Raw genomic sequence first — 20,232 nt, forward strand, 5'->3', positions numbered from 1 at the left:
CAATCTTATATCTATGTGATGACTTGTTTGACAACATTTCAATGTGGGAAGTCCAGTTGAAAGTTCATTGAAAATGAACAAATTTTCACTACCTATATCTGAGTGTATTGTGACGCCATCTGGTATGTGCTAGTACCCCACTGATAACTACTTGCAGCGTATTGATTAACACTGTTATTTTGTGTTGTCTGTTTTTATGTTTTAGCGCATGCACATTCCATCCGCATTTTACTATCATCTCAACGACTACAACTTCAGTGATTTCTCTCTGGACGACGACGATACGTTGAAAGCTTGTTTGCGAATGTTCCTCGAGTTGGACCTTCTCGAAAAATTCCATATACAACACGATGTAAGTATATTCAGAATATCTACAACCCCCACCCTCCCCAGGCATTTACAAAAACGGGTACTTCACTGGCTCATAATGTTTGTATATAGAGGAGCTTTGGGCTAGTGGTTTTAGCCATACAGATCCAGTTCTCTAGCCCTACAATTGGTTCATTTATTTCTATATGGAACATTACTAAGTTTGTTATATTGGAAAACCATACCAATATCGTAATTATGGAAGGGTATCTAGAAGCATTTTAAATCAGGAATGAATGGTAGGACTTGAGAATTCCTTGCTTTTGGGGTTAAGATGATCATTAAAAAAAGGCTCGATGTAATTTCTTTAGCAACATTAATGATCATCTTAACTCCAAAATTAAGGAATTTCACTATAGTCTAACACTTCCAGAGACCCCTCCATAATTATGATAGTAGTTTGGTGTTCCAATATTTTATTTCTGATGTTTTGAAATCACGAACTAGGTCCTGTCATCCGCTGTTCTCTTTGATCTATACTCTTGGTAGCCAGTGCTTTCTCAAGCTTTTTGTCATAAAAGAAATCCCGAACCCATTGATAACACCCCGAGCGGCACTTGGTGGGTTGACGGATCAAAAAGATATCACGTTTTATAATATCTTAAATTGATCTTTTCAGCTGATGTGCCGCTGGTTGCTAAGCGTCAAGAAGAATTATCGCAACGTCACATATCACAATTGGAGACACGCGTTTAACGTTGCGCAGACCATGTTCTGCATGATCAAAGTAAGTCAACGTCTGATCGGCTGCCGTGAGCAGTTTGTGCAGCCTCAGTGGCGTTTTTTAGACCTCTTCCCGTTCATTCTGGTTTAGTTTTAGTCGCTTTCTCTTCGTTCTGAATATTTATTAGTACTACTTACTGCTTTGCATGTGAGGTTTTCAGGGTGGCCACTTACCCGGAAATCACAGGGAAAAGTTGGGAAATTTCTTTGCGTAAAAAAAAAGTCAGGGAATTTTTGTATAAGAAAAGCTAAAAATCAGGATAAAGTCAGGGAAATATCTTTTCTATAAAAAAAGTCATTTTGTAAAAGAAAGCTAAGAATTGGGGAAAGGTCAGGGAAATTAGTTGAGATTGCTAGATTGCGCGTAAAATCAAACAGTTTCCGTCGATGTCTTAGGTATTTGACTGCGTTAATTGATTTAATTCTTAGCAGATGAAGTCAGGGAGGGAAACAAACGCGCATGTCAGGCATTAGTCAAGTTGAATGAAAGTGGCCACCCTGGTTTTGCCGCTGGGAGTTCATAAAGATGTATGTTTTCTTTCCAAAAAAAGACTCCTTGGAAAATGAAAGGAATGCTCGCTCGATTTGAGAAAAGTGAAGAAGATTGATTCTGAATATATTACGACTGTTTGAATATGATATTCTTGATGAACGGATAACCAGGGACCAGTTGCTCAAGTTAGTTATGGATACTCGGTTGATAATAACCATAGTCACAATGAACTTTCAATTGTTGCTATGTCGACTATCCACTGGTTAACTCTAACCAACTTTAGAGCAACTGGCCCCCCCCCCCCTGCTTCATTCTGTTCAAGTGTTCACTGAGGTCTCGTAATGTGCAGTCTGGACCCACCCTCTCAGAGGTTCAACACTTCATTGCTAAGCTTCCAATTTTTGATAGTCCAGACCTCATATCAGTCGACATTTTTTTCGAAATAAGATATCTCTTAATCCGAGATATGTTAAATCGAAAATGATGGACAAACACCAGACATTGGGACCCACTTCCACAGTTGTGAGTTAATCAGAGTTAACTCATTGAGCCGAGCAGTTCTATTATTCAAATTTTTTATTCGTCCGTTAAAAATCATGATTTTGTGGGATTTTTGCAATTCGATGGGAAATATTCGAGTTTTGAATAATTGTTGAGGGATTCGGGTTTATTTGTAGCGCACCAAGGCGTCATACTTGCGTTCTTTAAGGGAGTCATCCAATCAGGTTAGTCGCTTGTGTGTGTGTTTGTACGTGTGTATTTCCGTAGAGCTACGTATCTCGATGTAGAACGCCACCTAGTGATAACATTCCGCTTAACTATGTAGGATTAGGAGCAGACGTGTATATCTATTTCACTCAGTCAGTCACCAATCAATGTTTAATCAAATGATTCTTATAGATATGAAAGCTTTCAATCAGTACTGACATTCTTATTTTAAAGGAATGGGAATCATTATCCTATGGATGTGTTACACTTATCAGAATTAGTTCATTTTCAATCGAATTGGGGCCAGTTGCTCAAAAGTCGGTTACAGTTAACCAGTGGATAGTTGAAAAAGTGGCAATAAAAGTTCATTGTTACTATGATATTTATCCGCTGGTTATCTTTAACCAACTTTTGAGCAACTGACCCCTGCTGTTTGGTATATCTTGCAAATGCAAAATGGGAAAATTTTGGTTCGATTTCAAATGAAAACTAGAAGCAAAATTGAAGCACAGATGACCAATAATTGAATACGAGCGAGCCCGGTGCATCCTTGATCGCTGCGGTAGCAGTGCCAGGACCCTATTGATGAAAGTTGAATTTTGAAGAAAGTTTCGGTTTACTATAAAGGCATGCGGGAGATGATTATGCAACTTCAACTGCGTTTGAAAGTTTTAGATTGTTAATTTTTGACTGATTCATACTTATAAGAGTAGATGATTTATAGGTTGACCCGTAATAATCAAATTGAAGGTGCACAATTTAGCGGATGAGTTTTACAATGAATCTGATATAATGCTCAAATATTGCATAGTTTAGATCCAGATTATCGTGTGCCTTTTTTCTGTCATAATCACCTTTAAAACTTGAAGGGGACTAGTTTAATAGACTGGCATTAAATTCAACCCACGGGCTTACTCAATTGAAATTGAATTGAGTTACCCCCCGGGTTAGAAATCAGTCTGTAAAACTAGCCCCTTCAAGTTTTGAAGCTAAATTAGATGATGGGGTGCATAGGTATAATACATTGGGCTTCTGTGCTCTGTGCTTAGCCATTAGTAATTTATGGTATGTCAGCTGGAGACTTTTCATGTAGGTACAGATAATCCATGAGATTGAACTGAATTGAGATTAATAGGAACTCACGTAGCTTTTCCTCTTACCTGTCCAGTGTATCTACACCGCAGTGCGGTGTAGAAATTGGTGATGGACTTTGCTAGTACACCACGATGTGGTGTATTGATGTTATTAGTGATTAGTTTTATCTATATCTACTGATGGCAGCGCCTGTCAAATATATTAGTAACTAAAGATACACCGCACCGTGGTGTAGACATACTATAGCAGTGTGCCCTTAATTCAATACACTGGTTGGAATTGCTTGGAATTTTCAAATTATCTCCAGCGCTTTCGGGTATTAATTAGTCAGCGCTAAAAGGGTTAACTACCAGTCCTTGATATAAGATTATTTTTTTCATAACTACCTCAAGACTTTTCATGGGTAAATCCTGCTCAACGGTTGAATCGAAATAATGAAGGTCTTCGTCTGACATGATTCGCATATTTGTATATTAATATGCGTGAGTTGTATTTATCTTTTAGAATGGGCAGCTACATAATGTTTTAGGAGACTTGGAGTGTTTGGCTTTGCTAATCGCCTGTTTATGTCACGATTTGGACCATCGCGGAACCAATAACCAGTTCCAGATAAAGTAAGTCACCAAGAGAATTTGGCCGATGGCGTTAGAAAAAGGCATCCACCATTAAAGGTTGAAAGTCATCTTATAACCTTGCATTTGTGTCTCTTATATATTTCAGAATCATGCATCCACTGGCTCAGCTTTATTCTACCTCAGTTTTAGAGCACCACCATTTTGACCAATGCATTATGATTCTCAGCACAAAGGTAACATATTAAACCAGAATTTGAAAAACGTGATATGAAATTGAACTTCACCTAGAACAACTGTGGTACCGGATCCAGGTTTACCCAACCCTAGGGTTGAGGGTAAGACTCAAGACCAGTCTGACACGATCTGTGTTCTATAGTCAGTCCGATGACTATTTAAGAACAGTTTTAAGATTGAAGACCACTTTTCCTAAGTCCTTGCCTACTTGACTATGGAACCGGTCCCCGAGTTGCAGACCTGTTTCTATCGTTTTTCGTATATGTTTCTTTATAGGGTAACGAGATTCTACTGAATTTGTGTCAAAGCCAGTATGAAGTAGTAATCAAGATCTTGGAACATGCAATTCTAGCAACGGATCTCGCCCTTTATTTTAGGTGAGTTTTTTTCTATGTTAAAAAGGTTAAAGAAAGATTGAGGCTGTTAGTTAGCTATCGAATTGTAATTGTTGTGAATATTTCTTAGGTATCGTGGCGAATTCTTCAACTTAGTCGACTCCGGCCAAATCGAAATGCAAAGAGAAGACCATAGAGATTTGCTCAGGTACTCGAATCATGAAGCTTCTGGCTCTAGGGAGCAGTGTGGCATTCCATTTCATTCTATACTATATTCTGTATCTTCTATTCTATTCTATATCTTTTATTCTATTTTAAAGTGTTGTTTTTATTTCCTAGGGGTATGATGATGACCGCTTGCGACGTGTCTGCAATTACAAAACCATGGGAGGTTCAAAAGAAAGTAAGTTCGTCGATCTTTATTGATATTTTTGAACTGAATCTTTTATGTTCAGACTTGTTTTAATGCGACAATGAAATTTGTCTGTATTTTGAAGGTCGCTGAATTGGTGGCCAGCGAATTCTTCGAACAAGGCGACATCGAGAAAAAAGAACTGAAAATAAAACCGATCGTAAGTGTGCGCTGCAGTCACCCTGTAAATTAGCAAACGTGACGTAATTCCTCCGTTAGATCAGTCTGTGGTATTTGAGGGGAACAAATTTCAGTTTGGAATGACTGTCATCGTTGTTCTAGGCTCTTGCAAATAAAAGTTTTCAAACCAATCCCAATCAATTCCGATTCCGTGAACCCCTCGTTTAATTCAGGTCGGGACCGTGTTACGCATCGCAGTAATGACTTTGACCTTTAAAACCGGTTAATTATTCGGGATGTTTCAGGATATGATGGATAGAGATAAGAAGGATCAACTTCCGTCCATGCAAGTTGGCTTTATTGACGCTGTGTGTATGCCGGTATACCAGGTAAATGAATCGAGGACGACAGCTCCTGTGTGGCCAAATCATTTCACCAAAAATAAAAAAGAAATATTCATTTTCTCCATTGAAAATGATGAAATTCACATTATTATTATTATTATTATTATTATTATTATTATTATTATTATTATTATTATTATTATTTGCTTTATTTCCTGTAAATCATAACAATATATAAATTTAAAGAGTTACAAAATGGAAATGACAAATTACATGATTTAAATGTATATTCATCATAAGTTGTTATGATAATAGCAGTAGGGAATATATATAGGAAGCAATGCTTGTATCATATATTAACCTTGAATGTTACAAAACGAAAAAGAAAAAGAAGAAACCGGTAAGAGAATAGAAAACTGAACAAAAATCAAAGTTATAATGAATTGAGTCGTCATAAACAGATCTCACATTATTTCAAATGGATATATATATACACATATACATACACATACATACATATACATATGTACGTACGTACGTACGCGCGCACGCACACACACTTTAGAATTGTAGAATTATGTAATTATAGCGTATGAAGACCAAGGACTAGATAAGTTGGCTGCGCCCAAGTATAGGTCTTAGGCCCTGTGCTCATGATATAATTTTGTTTCGAATCGAACTGCACCTCGAACGAATAATCTGTTTGCGAGTATTCGAATCGTCATACTTGACGACGGTCTCTAGGGAGTATCATGGGAGAGAAACCCACAATATCAATTTAAACAACTGTTTTTGTTTTTCAAATAAACTCCGCCGAAGATGGGTGGAAGGATTCGTCCAGAAATGTAAGAAAGAAACAAAAACAGTTGTTTAAATTGATATTGTGGATGTCTCTCGATGACATCTATCAATACTGGAAATAGTCTGAACTATTTACAGTCTCTAGGGAGAGTTCGAAACAACTTTTGAATTTTATTTTTTGATGTCTGATGAATTTTGTTTACATTTGTACATGGTGGGTTCTTGATATAATAACTGTCCGCATTTTTCAGCGACCTGATTTTCTTCTTTTTTTTTTTTTAGGCGTTCGCGAAATTATCTGACGACTTTTACCCGCTGCTCGAGGGATGCAAAGTGAACCGTAAACATTGGGCCGAACAGTCGCATTCGGAGAGGAGCAGCAAAAAAATCGCCGGTGAAGAAGAGCCGGAAAAACCGAATAAAGACGACCATCCACGCAGCAGCGGTGGAGGAACGGCCGTATGACCGTCGGTGAAATGTGACGTCATGTGACTTTGTATAATCTCATTTTATTCGATCGAAGAAGAGAGAGGCTTTACCTTCGGCGAACTCGAATTCGAATTCTGCCGTTCGGTTCAGATACGAATTCATCCGGTCATTCATTTATGCCAAGATGAATACAATTTTAGTTGAAATCAAATCTGATTTGACAGGATGAATTCACCTCTCAGATCTTCGAGTGGAGCGGTGTTGATTTGACATGAATAAGTTTCTAGTTTTGATCGCTAGGCCGGATATTTTTCGACTCATTGCGATTGGACAGTGAAAAACTGAACTCCCAGTGCGAACTTCAGTCCTTTAGCGAACTACCGGTAAGTAAATCGGAATGTCGGTTACTCGGAACTATAGTTCAGTAATAGCGTACGACACAACCGAGCACGGTCGCCGCAGTTTGGACCGAGTTCCAAGATTGCTGACTTAATGAAATGCTAGTTACGACCAAAATATAGTGCGATCGGTTATGTGTTCCGACCACTAGTTGACTAACTACGCAAACTGAAGTTCGCCCTAGGCGCAGGTGTCACTGAAATTTGCGCTGATGGTCGAAAATCAGTACGGTTGCCTCCATTTACCAGAAAATGTGCGGTGGATTCAGATTTCAGTTTATCGGGACTTTCTCATCCAGCGTTTGACGTATTGTAGTATGCAAACCATTCCAGTTAGAATTCCTGAATTCCTTAGATGTAAGAAGTAGGGTGCAAATATTTCGTTCAATTCCAAGGTTACCGCCTCTCGCATTTCAGGCGACTTTATGTGCAACTTTTTTTTCTTATTGTCGTAAAGATGAAAACGGGAGAAGATTTCGAAGTCCTTTTGTGAGGGTAAGAATTCGTAGGAATTCGCGTTGTAGGCGATTTTTTACGATGGCAGCCATCTTTAATTGAAAGGTCTTTAATCTGTAGCTTCCATTACGGGGGATATTGACTTGAACCATTTCATCGAATACATCATCTAAAAACCGCTTTATTTGTGTATATAATGTGTAACGTACTCTAGTGTTTCAGTTTAAACCAAAATCAATTATTTGAACGGAACAGCATTGTGACCATGTGAAATCTATCTTTGATTTAGAATTTTAAACTTGAAATTAAGAATTTTTCAACTCAAAATATTGAATTCGATTATTTTGAATGAGACGATGAATGAATATTTTCTCGAGTTTAATTCTTTGAGAAAAAAATCGAAGTCATGTCGTCTTATTTTACACAAGAAATCTAAGTCGAGTGAAGATTTTGAGTCGAGATTTTCGCAGTGAAACTATCAAGATGTGAACATTGTGGCCACATTACTGTCGCGTATTCGGGAGACCGAGCCGCCAGATTCCCTTCACGAAAATACAAAAAACGATATTTTTGTGTCTGTACATAATAATATTTACACATATTTATTGATTATTGTTAGAACGAATTCTTTTGCCAAAATTTATTATGTCCCTCTATTATTCCTTTTTATATATTTATTTGTACAGATGACTCGCGCGATCAGGTGTTCGTAATAACACGCCTGTCTTTTGAGAAAGATTCACAAATGAATTGGAAATTCGAGTTGTCATTTTCGTAAATGATTAACAATGAGGAAGAAAGAACTGACTGAAAGGTTTTTTGGTCTAAGAATTTTCAGGTCAATGCAAAAAATGTATCTTCGCTTCCACAGGGATTTGAACCTTACGATATGCACTGCTGCCTTAGCGGATTAGTATTTCCTTTAAATACTCGACCCTTTCCAACGGTTTTAGCCAATACTCTCTGAATATTAAGATTGATCACCAATGATTTTTCCATAATACAGCCACAACGTCGTCTGGGGTAGTAAAACACCATGTTTTTTATCTCCGGCATTCTCACGAATCCACAGATTTTGATCACCCCATAAGAAAAATAAGGAAAAGGAGGCTCTGGCTGCTAGAGAAAACACTGGCTAAATGCGATGTTCTTGGTATATGACAGGTTTCGTACTGTAGCATCTCGGGTCCAAATCCCTGCTCTAGAAGATCTACGCACCGTGGAACCTCGATACAACGAACTTCATAGGACCAAAATATCTGTTCATCATAACCGATAGTTCGTTATATCCAGTATGAAATGAATTAAATTCTCTTACTTGGGACATAATATCATATTTGTTATATCCGATGAATCGTTGTATCCAAGTTCGTTATAACGAGGTTCCACTGTTTTACTAATCTTGCGCTAAAATGCCTTTCGGATTACGAAGGTTTTGAATATTGAATCAATTTTCTCAAAAATTCTCATCGTATTATTTCCTGCTCCGGTCACATCGTTTTTCATCCGTTATTTATACGAAAAACGCCTTGTAAATAGAAGTTCTATTGCAGCAAAATGTTTCATTATCTCAACTCATTACTAGCTGTATAGAAATGTATTATCATTGTTAAAGTCTTCTGTAGCGTTTATGTGATATTTTGTACTTCGATATAGACGTTTCCGTTTGAATATGGAAACCATACGGTCGTTTCATTTCTTGTTCGTTTTTCTCAGAAGGCCAGTGAAAATATTGGAATGTTTGTTGATCTTTGGTCCTGGGTATATTGCTTCTTGTTTTAAAGAAGTCTGTTAACTTGACTTACGAATTCATGCTTTCGCAAAGCTGCGATATCGAGGTCAAGTGGCCCGTAGTTTTAAGCCATCGGTCACCTATCTCATCAATCCAGGGTTCATGGGTTTTGGTGGCAGCGAAGTGCAGATTCGTAGGTTTTTTTTCTGGCCTCTCTCCCCATATGTACAGCGGAACCTCGTCAATACGAGATGGCCTATTACGAAAAATTGCGTGTAATGATGACTTTCATTTGTCCCGGCCAAATGTGGTATAAATTACTTGTAAGAATGCAGTTTAATGTGAAATTTGTAAAAACGATGAAAATTTTCAGTCCCTATGTCTCATTTCATTAGTAAATCAATGCGTTTAATACAATTGCTGATCGAGTGGATCATCTGTATCTAATGACAGTAACATTTGACTTCGTGAAGAAGATCATCCCAAAATTGAACGAGACCAAATTCCAACCCAGTTTTAACTGTACAATGGATGCATGAATAAATTTTGAAAGATAATATTTTATATTTCATTTTATATCCAAACCATTGGCGGGAAATTGACATTGAATTGCGTGTTATGAATTTTTGTTAAAACGAATAATTTTCTATTGCCCCAGGTAGTGCTCATAATAAACGAGGTTCCGCTGTATGTATGCGTTTGTAAGACCAGTCCTTACATATTCATCTGCACTGTAAAGTCTGATCTACCGGAAATATGTTACACAGTCCATAAAACTAGATATCATCTGTAGAGACCATTCCTGTGATATAGAAGGAGCTTACAGTTCGTTCATTTGTTCGCTTATGTATGTTGGACGTATTTTAGTAATATTCGTTTTGCTTTGTTTTGTGGATTTTGTGTTTGTTATTGATAATCTGTATGGTGCTTCGATTGATTTGTGATCATCTGGAAATGAAAACTATAGGAACCACAACCGTGTATATTTATGTATATATATATATATAATTCTGTGTCGTCTGTTGTTGAAATTTTGTTGAAATATTTGACCCAGTCGATGATCAGGATCTCGATATTTAGTAAAGAAGCTCATTTTTAAGGTCAGCTTATAACAAGCTGCGATACGAAGTGTCCTGTCAACAGATTGCCTCATGGCCAGAAAAATTTACTGCCAAGTTCTGTCGATTCTGTCGAAAGAAACTGATTCAGGGCCGTACTTAGCAAAAGCCCCGAAAGTTTGGTAAAAGCGGCCTTTTTGCATCTTGCACGTGCTCTTTCTGTATTGAAATTTTGAGTCGCCAGCTTACGTAGAAATCTACCGCCTTTCTGTTCATTCTAAGAAAATACAGTCAATCATTAAAAAAAACCATTGCGCAATATAATCTTTTTCGAGTTGTAACCAATAGAAATGTAATATAGAGTCCTCGCGGTCTGAGACAAGCATGTTATAGGCCTAACTGAGTTTACGTTAGGCCTATAAGAAGAATTGTTATTTGACTCTATAAGGTTCCTCTACCCCCCCCCCCCCCAACGTTCAAATGCTAGGTACGGCTCCGTGATTAGGTATACCTTGGATCCTGGTAACGATCGCATAGCATCGAGGTTCAGCTGACCGTCAGGACACAGTTCCACGGTTGTGAGTCAGGGTTAACTCTTGAGTTAAAAGTTAGTTCATTTTCGATGAGTTAACTCGGAACTGTGGAACTGAACCCGGTTGTATTATAGAGAGAATTGGCTAGTGTTGTGTACCATACGCCAGTTACTGATCTACCTTCAGATGTGTTTGTATGCCTCATATGGCTGCACCATTCTTCTGGAGATTCTACTTGAAACCAATTAGTTATCATCATTAGATCTCGCATAAATTTGAATTATTAGTATTTTCAAGAGTTCAAATCACTCAGATCTGTTGAAATGTTATTTCGTTTTAATCAAAATTTGTATGTTGAAATGAATTGGAAAGAAACGTCGAAGTCGAAAATTGGAAAATTGTGATGTTTCATTTTTCCACAAAAGATAATCATAATATGCTTGCATGGATCCAGTACCTAAGATGACCCGTAATTGCACCTCTAAGCAAATCTATGTGTAACCAGTTCGTCGTTAGATAAAACCAATAAAACCAATGATGGTGAAATATGGTCAAAACAAGATTAGCCTACGTACTAGAAATATAGTATAAACTGTAATAATCGATATTACGTTATATCTGACATATCTCAATATTCATTGCCGAAGTTATATCCATGTTATCTGGTATTGTGAACACATACAATCTTTTTTAAAATAAAGAAACATTTCTTTAAGTATACATTATTGACTTATTACTCCTCGGACTGTTGCTGAATGTGTGCAGATCCGACCAACAGCAGATGTGTGGATGGCAACAGCAACCAGCGGCAATTTTCCAAGACCTACAGCATTTTGGAATTTCGAATTCGCCGCAGCAAATAAATTTTCAGTAGTGGATTTAGCGATGAAAACAAATCTATTCTTAAATAGACCCGTGATTTTTACGGCGTTTCGAGACCGGACTAAGTCTCGTGCTACGTGGCTTGTCTCTAGGCATATTATCATTCATTGTTTAAAGGAACTAGGTAGCAAAGAAATTTCAACGAAAAAGACAAGGGCAACCCAAGAGGAAAGGCAGGGGTCCGGACCCCGAGACGACCCAAGATCTGCCCCTGCCAGGGGTTTCCAGGCCGGGCAAAAAATATTTCATAATACCGTTTTTTACAATACGAGTCCTACGTATGTTGCCGGCATGAAAATTCTATAGAATTCGGATGGCTATTGATTCTCTCGACGCCGACTACGTTCCTAACATATGAAACCAAAAACCAATTGAAATAAAACGTCAGAAAAAGTAAAGGCATTGACATTCTACTAATAGCTTTGTTTATTAAGAATGGAAATTTTCATCAAGATTTAGCATTTCTTATGCATGTACACAGTATTCGAATTATAGTTCGTTCGGAGTGATTTGTTGTGGTAATAACAAAATTTAGTAAGAACGTTGAAAGTTACTCCGGTGCATTCCTCGTCCAAATAACAAATCTCTCCGCACTGGTCAGCATTAAGAGCGCTTGCTTGTGCCATATTAGCTCCAGCTTGTTGGGTATTCACACGTTTTTCCATCTTACAATGCTTGGCTTCGAAAGAAAAAATCAAACAATCTTATCATAGTTCTACATGATGAAATCTCAACTTGGACATGAAATTGCATGACTGTGGCTTCGAAAGGGTTATACAATTTGATGGACTCAAAAAATCCACAACCTTTTCGCTGACATACCTGTGTTGAGCTTTTTGAAATAACTGCAGCCTTTGTTTGCTACAACATTTTTCAGTACGTTATGCAAGTAACAACCGTCTTTGATTTTATTGTAAGTTGCCGCGAGACAAGCATTTTCAGAAATACAGGCTTCTTTACAAATCCCTTCATTATCAGCGTAGATCGCTTTAAGGTCACCTCCTGGTTGTTGAGTATTTGCTGATTTAATCATTCCGATATCATCTGCATTAGATATGTGTGTATCATTCGTTTAAGTAAGTAATTGATGAATTTGGGCGTGGACTCTAAAATGATGTCCATGATTTGGGCCATTCGTTTTGCCGATGACGAGTCACTTGATTTGTTCGGATTATCATAGCGAATTTATCACGTCAAATTAAATTTGATTGTAAGTAAAATCGTATTTATCCTGGCATAATCAAATTTGATTTGGTCTAATTTTTGAATTTAACACTGTATCAAATTCAAAGCGATTTCACAAATCATCAAATCACCTCCGGAGGTGACTTGATACGATTTGAAGACGGTGAACTCACACATTCTTTTCGAAAAACTGATATAAAATGCTCAAAACTGAAAGAGAAACTGAAACTCATTCATAGGAAACAATCTAAAATGCGGGGCAGTAATTTTCTTGTCAGCCGTTTGGAACAAGACGTCAAATTCATCCTGTGGTGCAAATCTTATTTGATATAATTACACGTGACTAGCAAGATAAATTCGCCTCATGTCAGTTGAAAAGAATATCATACAATTGGAAATTCTGAACTATATGCAGTATGTAAGCAACGGCAGGTGGAGTTAAGGACCCAGTTCCACAGTTGTGAGTTAAGATTTGACTCTGAGTTAACTCATTGAAAATGAACTAATTTTAACTCAGAGTTAACACTAACTCAGAACTGTGGAACTGGATCAAGGTGGTATATCAACCTACCTTTATATGATTCGAACGGTTTACACTGATATAACATTCTAATTCTCTTGACGTCCATTGGTTGTAGCATTCCTGACCCGAGAACCTCTCCGGGTGGCTTTGACGTCATCGTCGGTTTGCCATTTTTACTGAATCCCTGCGCGTTATAGTGCATCAGGGAACGGTAGTTATACGACATACCCTGAGTAGTCGATGAGCGATAATTTTGTTTATTAAATACTTTCCAGTCGTCTGTAAAAGGATCAGTTAATTGTCTCATATATAGATGTACACTTGGAAAAACCACCAGGAACAGTCAACGACTCTTTTTTGTCACATTAAGATAAACCCTTGGCCTAGCCCACAGTATTTTGAAACTTACTTGGGTCAATGTTGTCCCAGTGAACGGTGATGTGTTCATCACGGTCGGGTCTGTCCTGTTCGTGATGGAAACCCAACGCATGGATCACTTCGTGCATTACAGTATTCTTGGTTATACATTTCGGAGAATTGAGGGATAGCTTCTGACCCCCGCTATACCGCATTCCAACGTAGGACCAACATCTTAAAATGTTTAGGATAAACCACTTGTGACATATTGATATATTTTTCACAGTGAATAACAGTTGTAAGGCAAGCTTACCCGCTTCCTTGGTGTATTTTCAAATAGAATTTTTCGTTCGTACGTGGTTGGAAACGTAAACAACCAGGACTGGCCTTGTTTACCATATACTGCAACCACTGTAATCCGTGTTCTATGATTGCTTCGTCTTTCACGGCTGAAATTGCGTAAAACGAAATCTATTTCTTTTTTAGTAATTCAAGGATTAGCTGTTTGCTGGAACATTTTCAAACTATATAGAAACATATCAGAAAGGAGCACAACTATTTGATCTAGACAGTGCATGTACAAACGATAACAGCAAATGTAACTTACAGTAGCCAGTCATGGTGTAGGGGACGATACCGTTAGTCCACCTCCTTTCTTGATTTGTTATCGCATTTCGTAACTAGAAAATTGTCCAAAAAATTTCTGAACTGAATTTGCCAACACAACCGATGTAACGGATTATAGTTTTATTCACCAGCCCATACGCGAGTATAGTCTATTCATACTTACACGGGGTAAAGCGATGTCACCTTCATATTTGCCTGTTCAGAATCAGAAACAAAACTTGTACAGTTCAATGGATGTTCTTACAGCATGATAGCAGATATATTTCAAATATTTACCTGAAGCCAAAACGTAATCTGGAAATAGAATAATGATGGTACGTTTATGAATTATTTTCTATAGAAAAAGATTTTTCTAAGAATATCGCTAGAACCAACAATACATCGCACAAACTACGTTCTACGAAGAACTCTTTTAAATTTATACTCATGGTATCATGATATTATTGAAAATATCAACTAAAAGACTATCGTAAACATCTCATTACAACACTGGTTAATACTTACCCATATCAGTCAAAACCCTCCCCTGAAAAGTCCAAGGAGAAAAAATGGAAAAGGTTAAATCCAAAACATCGAGCTCTGATTAGATATTGCTGGAACAGGAATCTATTATATCTCTTAGAACGTCTCGTTCTCGTTAGATCCCAATGGGTTCTTTGACAAATTTTCAATTTGAATATAACAGGAAAGTTTTTACATCGATATCTTCTTACCTGAACTGATAAAACACATATTGAACAAAGTAAGCCAATGCTCATAAAAGCAGCCATGATGAACGCGTTTCAGAGAAGCATCTATATTTTACACGTTTATTTATACTTTTGCATCAACATTTATGTTCTCCAACTATGTAATCATCCATTATCAAATGCTAATATATCATAACCATTACCCATTTTCCTGATGTTCAGATGATTAAATGTCGCATTGGGTCGGGCTAACTGCCCGATCTAACTTTTCAATTATCTCCGCCATGATCCAGCATGGTTTATTGCGTGTCATCAGAAATCCATATGAGTTTTATTGGTGTAATACACTTACATACACAGCTACATGCATGCGCTTTTCAATTTCATTATTACACCCGCTCTCGTCCAATCGAAAGTTTATAAGGTCTTATGTCCTATGACAAGATTGTTTCTATTTTAACGATTGTTTATTTATTTTTACAGTTTCCTGGCTGAATCGTATATGAGTGTGCCGCATCTTTCCGCGAAATCAGAATAGAACATGTATTTTGCGATTACAAATTTCAATTCAATCGGCCTTCGTCTGTCCATTTTTACATTGCATTTGTGTGACTCCTCAAAAACATGTCCTCAAGATCCTGGGGTTTACGAGCAGTCGGGCAGAGCAAAATTTACTGCATAATAATTATTTGGCAGTACTGAATTCCGTTACATTGATTGCATGCTGTTGTTGTACGTGTTGGCTGACATTCTGTAGAATTCGGTTGGCTATTGATTCACTCGACTAGTACGCTGCTAACTACCGTAACCAAAACCGAATTTAAATGAAATGTTAGGGAAAAATGACGGCTGGACGTGCTAGTTTTGTTTATTAAGAATGAAAATGATTTTCAAGATTTAGCATTGTTTATGCACACATACACAGAGAGCGCTTTCAGTTGCAATATCTGGGCCTTTTTGTTGGGTATTCATTCGTTTTTCCATCTTACAATGCTCGGCTTCAAAGATGAAATGTAAAATAGTAAATAGTAATGAAAAATAGTAACAACATCAACATACAATGGTTTATCACGATTCCATGTTGCCAATTGCAGGACCCGTATAAAAAAATTACTGTTTTTGAACTATTAATCTTTGACATGAAATCGTATGATTGTGGCTTCGAACGCGGGTTATACAATCTAGTAGACTTCAGAAACCATTTACGACTTCAATGTTGACATGCCTGTGTTGAGCATCTTGAAGCAGCTGCAATCCTTATTTGCTACAACATCTTTCAGTGCATTATGCAAGTAACACCTGTGGTTAATTTTGTTGTAAGTTGCCGCGAGACAAGGCAGTCCGGCGGTGCAAAACATTCTGTATGATAACTTTTTGGCAGTACAGTATTCCTTTTTTATAGGAACTTTTTGACTGTATGTTGATTGTATGTTAGCTGACATACAGATTCTGTAGATTTCAGCTGGCTATTCACTCACCGACTACGCTTCTAACCAACCATAACCAAAACCAAATCGAAATGAAATGTGAGGAAAAAGTAACAGATTAACATGCTAGTTTTTTTTTATTAGGAATGGAAATTTTCATCGCGATTTAGCATTGTTTATGCACATACACAGTATTTGAATTAGGGTTTGTTGGTTTTGATTTATTGTGGTAATAACAGGTTTTACTTCCAATGTTGAAAGTTACTCCGGTGCACTCCTCGTCCACAGAACAAATCTCTCCGCACTGGTCAGCAGTCAGAGCGCTTCCAGTTGTCATATCTGGGCCATCTTGTTGGGTATTCACATGTTTTTCCATCTTACAATGCTCGACTTCAAAGATAAGATTGAAATAGTAACAATATCAACATACAATGGTTTATCACGATTCCATGTTGCCAATTGCAGTACCCGTATGAAAAATTGTTTTTGAAATATATAGAACTTTGACATTAAATCGCATGACTGGTGGCTTCGAAAGAGATATACAATTTGGTAGAATTTAGAAACCATTTACGACTTCAATGCTGACATACCTGTGTTGAGCTTCTTGAAGTAGCTGAAGCGATCATTTGCTACAACATTTTTCAGTGCATTGTGCAAGTAACAGCGCTTGTTAATTTTGCTGTAAGTTGCCGCGAGACAAGCATTTTCAGAAATACAGGCTTCTTTACAAACCCCTTCGTTACCAGCGTAGATCACCTTAAAGTCAGGTCCTATTTGTTGAGTATTTGCTGATTTAATCATCGCGAAATCATCTGCACATAAATATATGAATATCATTCGTTGTTTAAGTAATCGCTGAATTTCGGTACTTCGTTATTTCCGATGATTATTAACGTGATTTGTTCGGAGTATCATGACAGTTGAACTAAAAATGGCGTACAAGAGGTACGTTCTTTACCAGATTGTTATTTTCAGATTTCTGGCAGAGGTCTTATCCTAGAATTTATGATTTTCTATATGACATCATCGTGATTTACTTCTATATTCAGTTACCTCTATATTATATTTTTCAGTTACCAAAACCCAATAATCGCTGGGCATTTGTGACCATAGATCTTTAAATTTTTAGGACTTAAAAAAGAAGTGGAATTCAAGTTTTTAACTTTTTCCCATAAAGAAAATCAATCTAGATAGCTACGTAGTTCCCATCAATCTAGATAGGCCATACAGCAGTTCCTCCATACCCCCAAACATATATTCAGTTTCTAGATACCGGTATACCGGTAATACCACCTGCAATATGTAATCAACGTTAACTCGCCTTTATCCGATTCGTACGGTTTACACTGATATAACATTCGAATTCTCTTGACGTCCATTGGTTGAAGGATTCCTGACCCGAGAACCTCTCCAGGTGGTTTTGACGTCATCGTCGGTTTGCCATTTTTACTGAATCCATGAGCGTTATAGTGCATCAGGGAACGATAGTTATACGGCATACCCTGAGTACTCGTCGAAGTTCGTATGTTAAATATACCCCAGTTGCCTGTAAGAAATATCAGTAATTTGTGATACAAATGATTTGATCTTTATACTTAATATAATGATTAGTGAAAACATTGTTCGTAGTTCGTCGTGATAGTTAACAATATGATGCGTTATCAGAGAGAAAATCAGTTTAGTACGAAGTGACATTTCTTCTAGAAGAGAGATGAAATGTTAATAAAAGTTGGCGTGGTTACTTGGCGTATATTGCCACAGTATTTTTGAAACCCACCTCGTTTGATGTTGTCAAAGTTTATAGTGATGTATTCATCACGGTCAGGTCTACCCTGTTCGTGATAAAAGCCCAACGCGTGGATCAGTTCGTGCATTGCAGTATGCCACGTTAAGCAACCCGGAGACTTTAGGGATAGCAACTGACCCCCGCGATATCGCTGCATTCCAACGTAGGACCAACACCTGAAATGTTTTGGTTAAACATTGATTGATGAAATATTTTTCATAACGAACTCATCAGACGGTAGGACAAGCTCACCCGCTTCCTGAGAATATCTTCAACAGGAATCGTTCGTTCGTACGTGGTTTAAACCGTATACAACCAGGACTGGCCTTATTTACCATATACTGCAACCATTGTAAACTGTGTTCTATGATTGCTTTATCATTCGTAGCTGAAATTATGAATAGCAATCTACGCATCTATATTAGAAATTCAAGTATTTGCTGTTGGCTGGAGCAGTTTCAACTAGAAAGAAGCACGCCAGACGCATACCCATTGCAGTGCTCGAAGTCGAAGCTGTCTCATTGCGACAGCTAATACGATCGCATTCTAGGCCAATTCAAGGCTAAGGTCGGCCTAAAGGACCGGTAATACATCGGACAAGTATTGGATTTTATCAATTTAAAAAGGCCGACCTTTTCGGGTTTGGGAAACATTTGATCTAGAGGCGAATGGACAAAAGAACGATAGTAAATGGAACTTACAGTATCCAGTAATGTTGTAGGGTACGATGCCGTTAGTCCACTTCCTGTATGTTATCGCGTTTTTTGTCTGAAAAATTGTCCCAAAAAGGTCATAACTGAATTCACCACGATTATATATGTCGATATAACAGGCGATATAACAGTTTTTTTTAGCTTATACGCCAGAAACGTTCTTTATACTTATACTTACAAGGGGTAAGGCGATGTCACCTTGATATTTGCCTGTTCAGAATCAGATACAAAAATTGTACAATTCAATGAATGTTCTTAAAGCATCATAACAGATAGATTTCGAATATTTACCTGAAGCCAAAACGTAATCTGGAAACAAAAAGATAATGGTGTGTATATGAATAACTTTCTAAAGAAAAGGATTTTTTTTCTGGTCTGTGAATAACGCATCGCTAGAACCAAATATCTATCGCAAAAACCACATTTCATGAATAATTCATTTCATTTTCATTCATGATATTATTGAAGATATCAAATGATGAACACGTTTCAACTGATAATTGTTGACGACGTTGGTCATAAATACACTTACCCATATCAGTCAAAACCCTCCCCTGAAAATATGAATGAATGAATTTATTTGCAAAATAAATTGTTACAAAAAATATCGACACAATATACATTATATTCAAAGTAAATTACGTCCAAGAAAAAATTTAGGAAAAATTGATCCAAAACATCGAGCTCCGATTAGATATTTCTTTACAGGAATCAGTTATAGCAGACGATACTTTTACGAACAGACGACAGATCTCAAAGTCTCGTTCTCGTTAGATCCCAATGGTTCTTTGACAAATTTTCAATTTGAATATCACAGAAAACTTATCTTTTTACATCGATATCTTCTTACCTGAACTGATAAAACACATACCGAACATAGTAAACCGATGCTCACAAAAGCAGCCATGATAAACGTTTGTTTGAAAGAATGCATCTTTTCGCACGTTTATATACATTTTTGCACCAACACTTATCTTCTCTAACTATGTAACCATCAATTATTAAGAATGCATCAATATTTAACATGTTTACAGATACTTTCGCATCACCAACATAAATGTTCTCCAACTAATCATCAGTTATAAATAATGCATCTTTATTTTATACGTTTGCATATTTGCGCCCACATTAATGTTCTCTAAATATTTAATAATCAATTATTAAATACTAATTATGCTTATCATAGCTATCATATATTTACTGATGTTCAGATAATCAATAATTA

At 37.1% G+C, this 20,232-nt stretch overlaps 3 protein-coding genes across 5 annotated transcripts in view; 1 reads left to right on the plus strand and 2 right to left on the minus strand.

Moving 5' to 3' along the window:
* The window catches only part of LOC141903277 (dual 3',5'-cyclic-AMP and -GMP phosphodiesterase 11-like), a 71,252-nt gene extending 59,755 nt beyond the window's left edge, over window positions 1-11,497 (plus strand). The window contains exons 12-21 of the mRNA XM_074791367.1: window positions 206-352; window positions 989-1,096; window positions 3,893-4,002; window positions 4,109-4,196; window positions 4,474-4,574; window positions 4,663-4,740; window positions 4,872-4,935; window positions 5,030-5,104; window positions 5,370-5,453; window positions 6,492-11,497. Of these exons, the coding sequence (XP_074647468.1) occupies window positions 206-352; window positions 989-1,096; window positions 3,893-4,002; window positions 4,109-4,196; window positions 4,474-4,574; window positions 4,663-4,740; window positions 4,872-4,935; window positions 5,030-5,104; window positions 5,370-5,453; window positions 6,492-6,674 (1,038 nt within the window). The 3' untranslated portion in view covers window positions 6,675-11,497. The remainder of the gene's footprint in view (window positions 1-205; window positions 353-988; window positions 1,097-3,892; window positions 4,003-4,108; window positions 4,197-4,473; window positions 4,575-4,662; window positions 4,741-4,871; window positions 4,936-5,029; window positions 5,105-5,369; window positions 5,454-6,491) is intronic.
* A 628-nt stretch (window positions 11,498-12,125) lies between these two features.
* Window positions 12,126-15,185, minus strand: LOC141904081 (hatching enzyme 1.2-like). 2 transcript variants are annotated; one of them, XM_074792535.1, is made up of 10 exons: window positions 15,103-15,185; window positions 14,894-14,915; window positions 14,666-14,683; window positions 14,553-14,584; window positions 14,370-14,442; window positions 14,076-14,211; window positions 13,815-13,996; window positions 13,454-13,684; window positions 12,520-12,741; window positions 12,126-12,376 (listed from the first exon to the last, which is right to left on the minus strand). In XM_074792535.1, the coding sequence occupies exons 1-10, from the start codon at window positions 15,157-15,159 to the stop codon at window positions 12,153-12,155; spliced, it is 1,197 nt and encodes a 398-aa protein (XP_074648636.1). In that variant the 5' UTR covers window positions 15,160-15,185; the 3' UTR covers window positions 12,126-12,152. The 2 variants fall into 2 exon arrangements, with proteins under 2 accessions (XP_074648636.1, XP_074648637.1); XM_074792536.1 differs by having other exon boundaries at window positions 14,666-14,723; window positions 15,103-15,137.
* A 973-nt stretch (window positions 15,186-16,158) lies between these two features.
* Window positions 16,159-19,921, minus strand: LOC141903978 (hatching enzyme 1.2-like). 2 transcript variants are annotated; one of them, XM_074792405.1, is made up of 11 exons: window positions 19,858-19,921; window positions 19,540-19,561; window positions 19,299-19,316; window positions 19,186-19,217; window positions 18,996-19,062; window positions 18,547-18,682; window positions 18,286-18,470; window positions 17,830-18,054; window positions 17,099-17,320; window positions 16,694-16,895; window positions 16,159-16,567 (listed from the first exon to the last, which is right to left on the minus strand). In XM_074792405.1, exons 1-11 carry the CDS (start codon window positions 19,912-19,914, stop codon window positions 16,549-16,551), a joined length of 1,185 nt encoding a protein of 394 aa, XP_074648506.1. In that variant the 5' UTR covers window positions 19,915-19,921; the 3' UTR covers window positions 16,159-16,548. The 2 variants fall into 2 exon arrangements, with proteins under 2 accessions (XP_074648506.1, XP_074648505.1); XM_074792404.1 differs by lacking the exon at window positions 16,159-16,567 and having other exon boundaries at window positions 16,617-16,895.
* Between the last annotated feature and the right edge of the window lie 311 nt (window positions 19,922-20,232).

Source organism: Tubulanus polymorphus, chromosome 4 (genome assembly GCF_964204645.1).
Source record: "Tubulanus polymorphus chromosome 4, tnTubPoly1.2, whole genome shotgun sequence".
Classification (NCBI taxonomy): domain Eukaryota; kingdom Metazoa; phylum Nemertea; class Palaeonemertea; order Tubulaniformes; family Tubulanidae; genus Tubulanus; species Tubulanus polymorphus.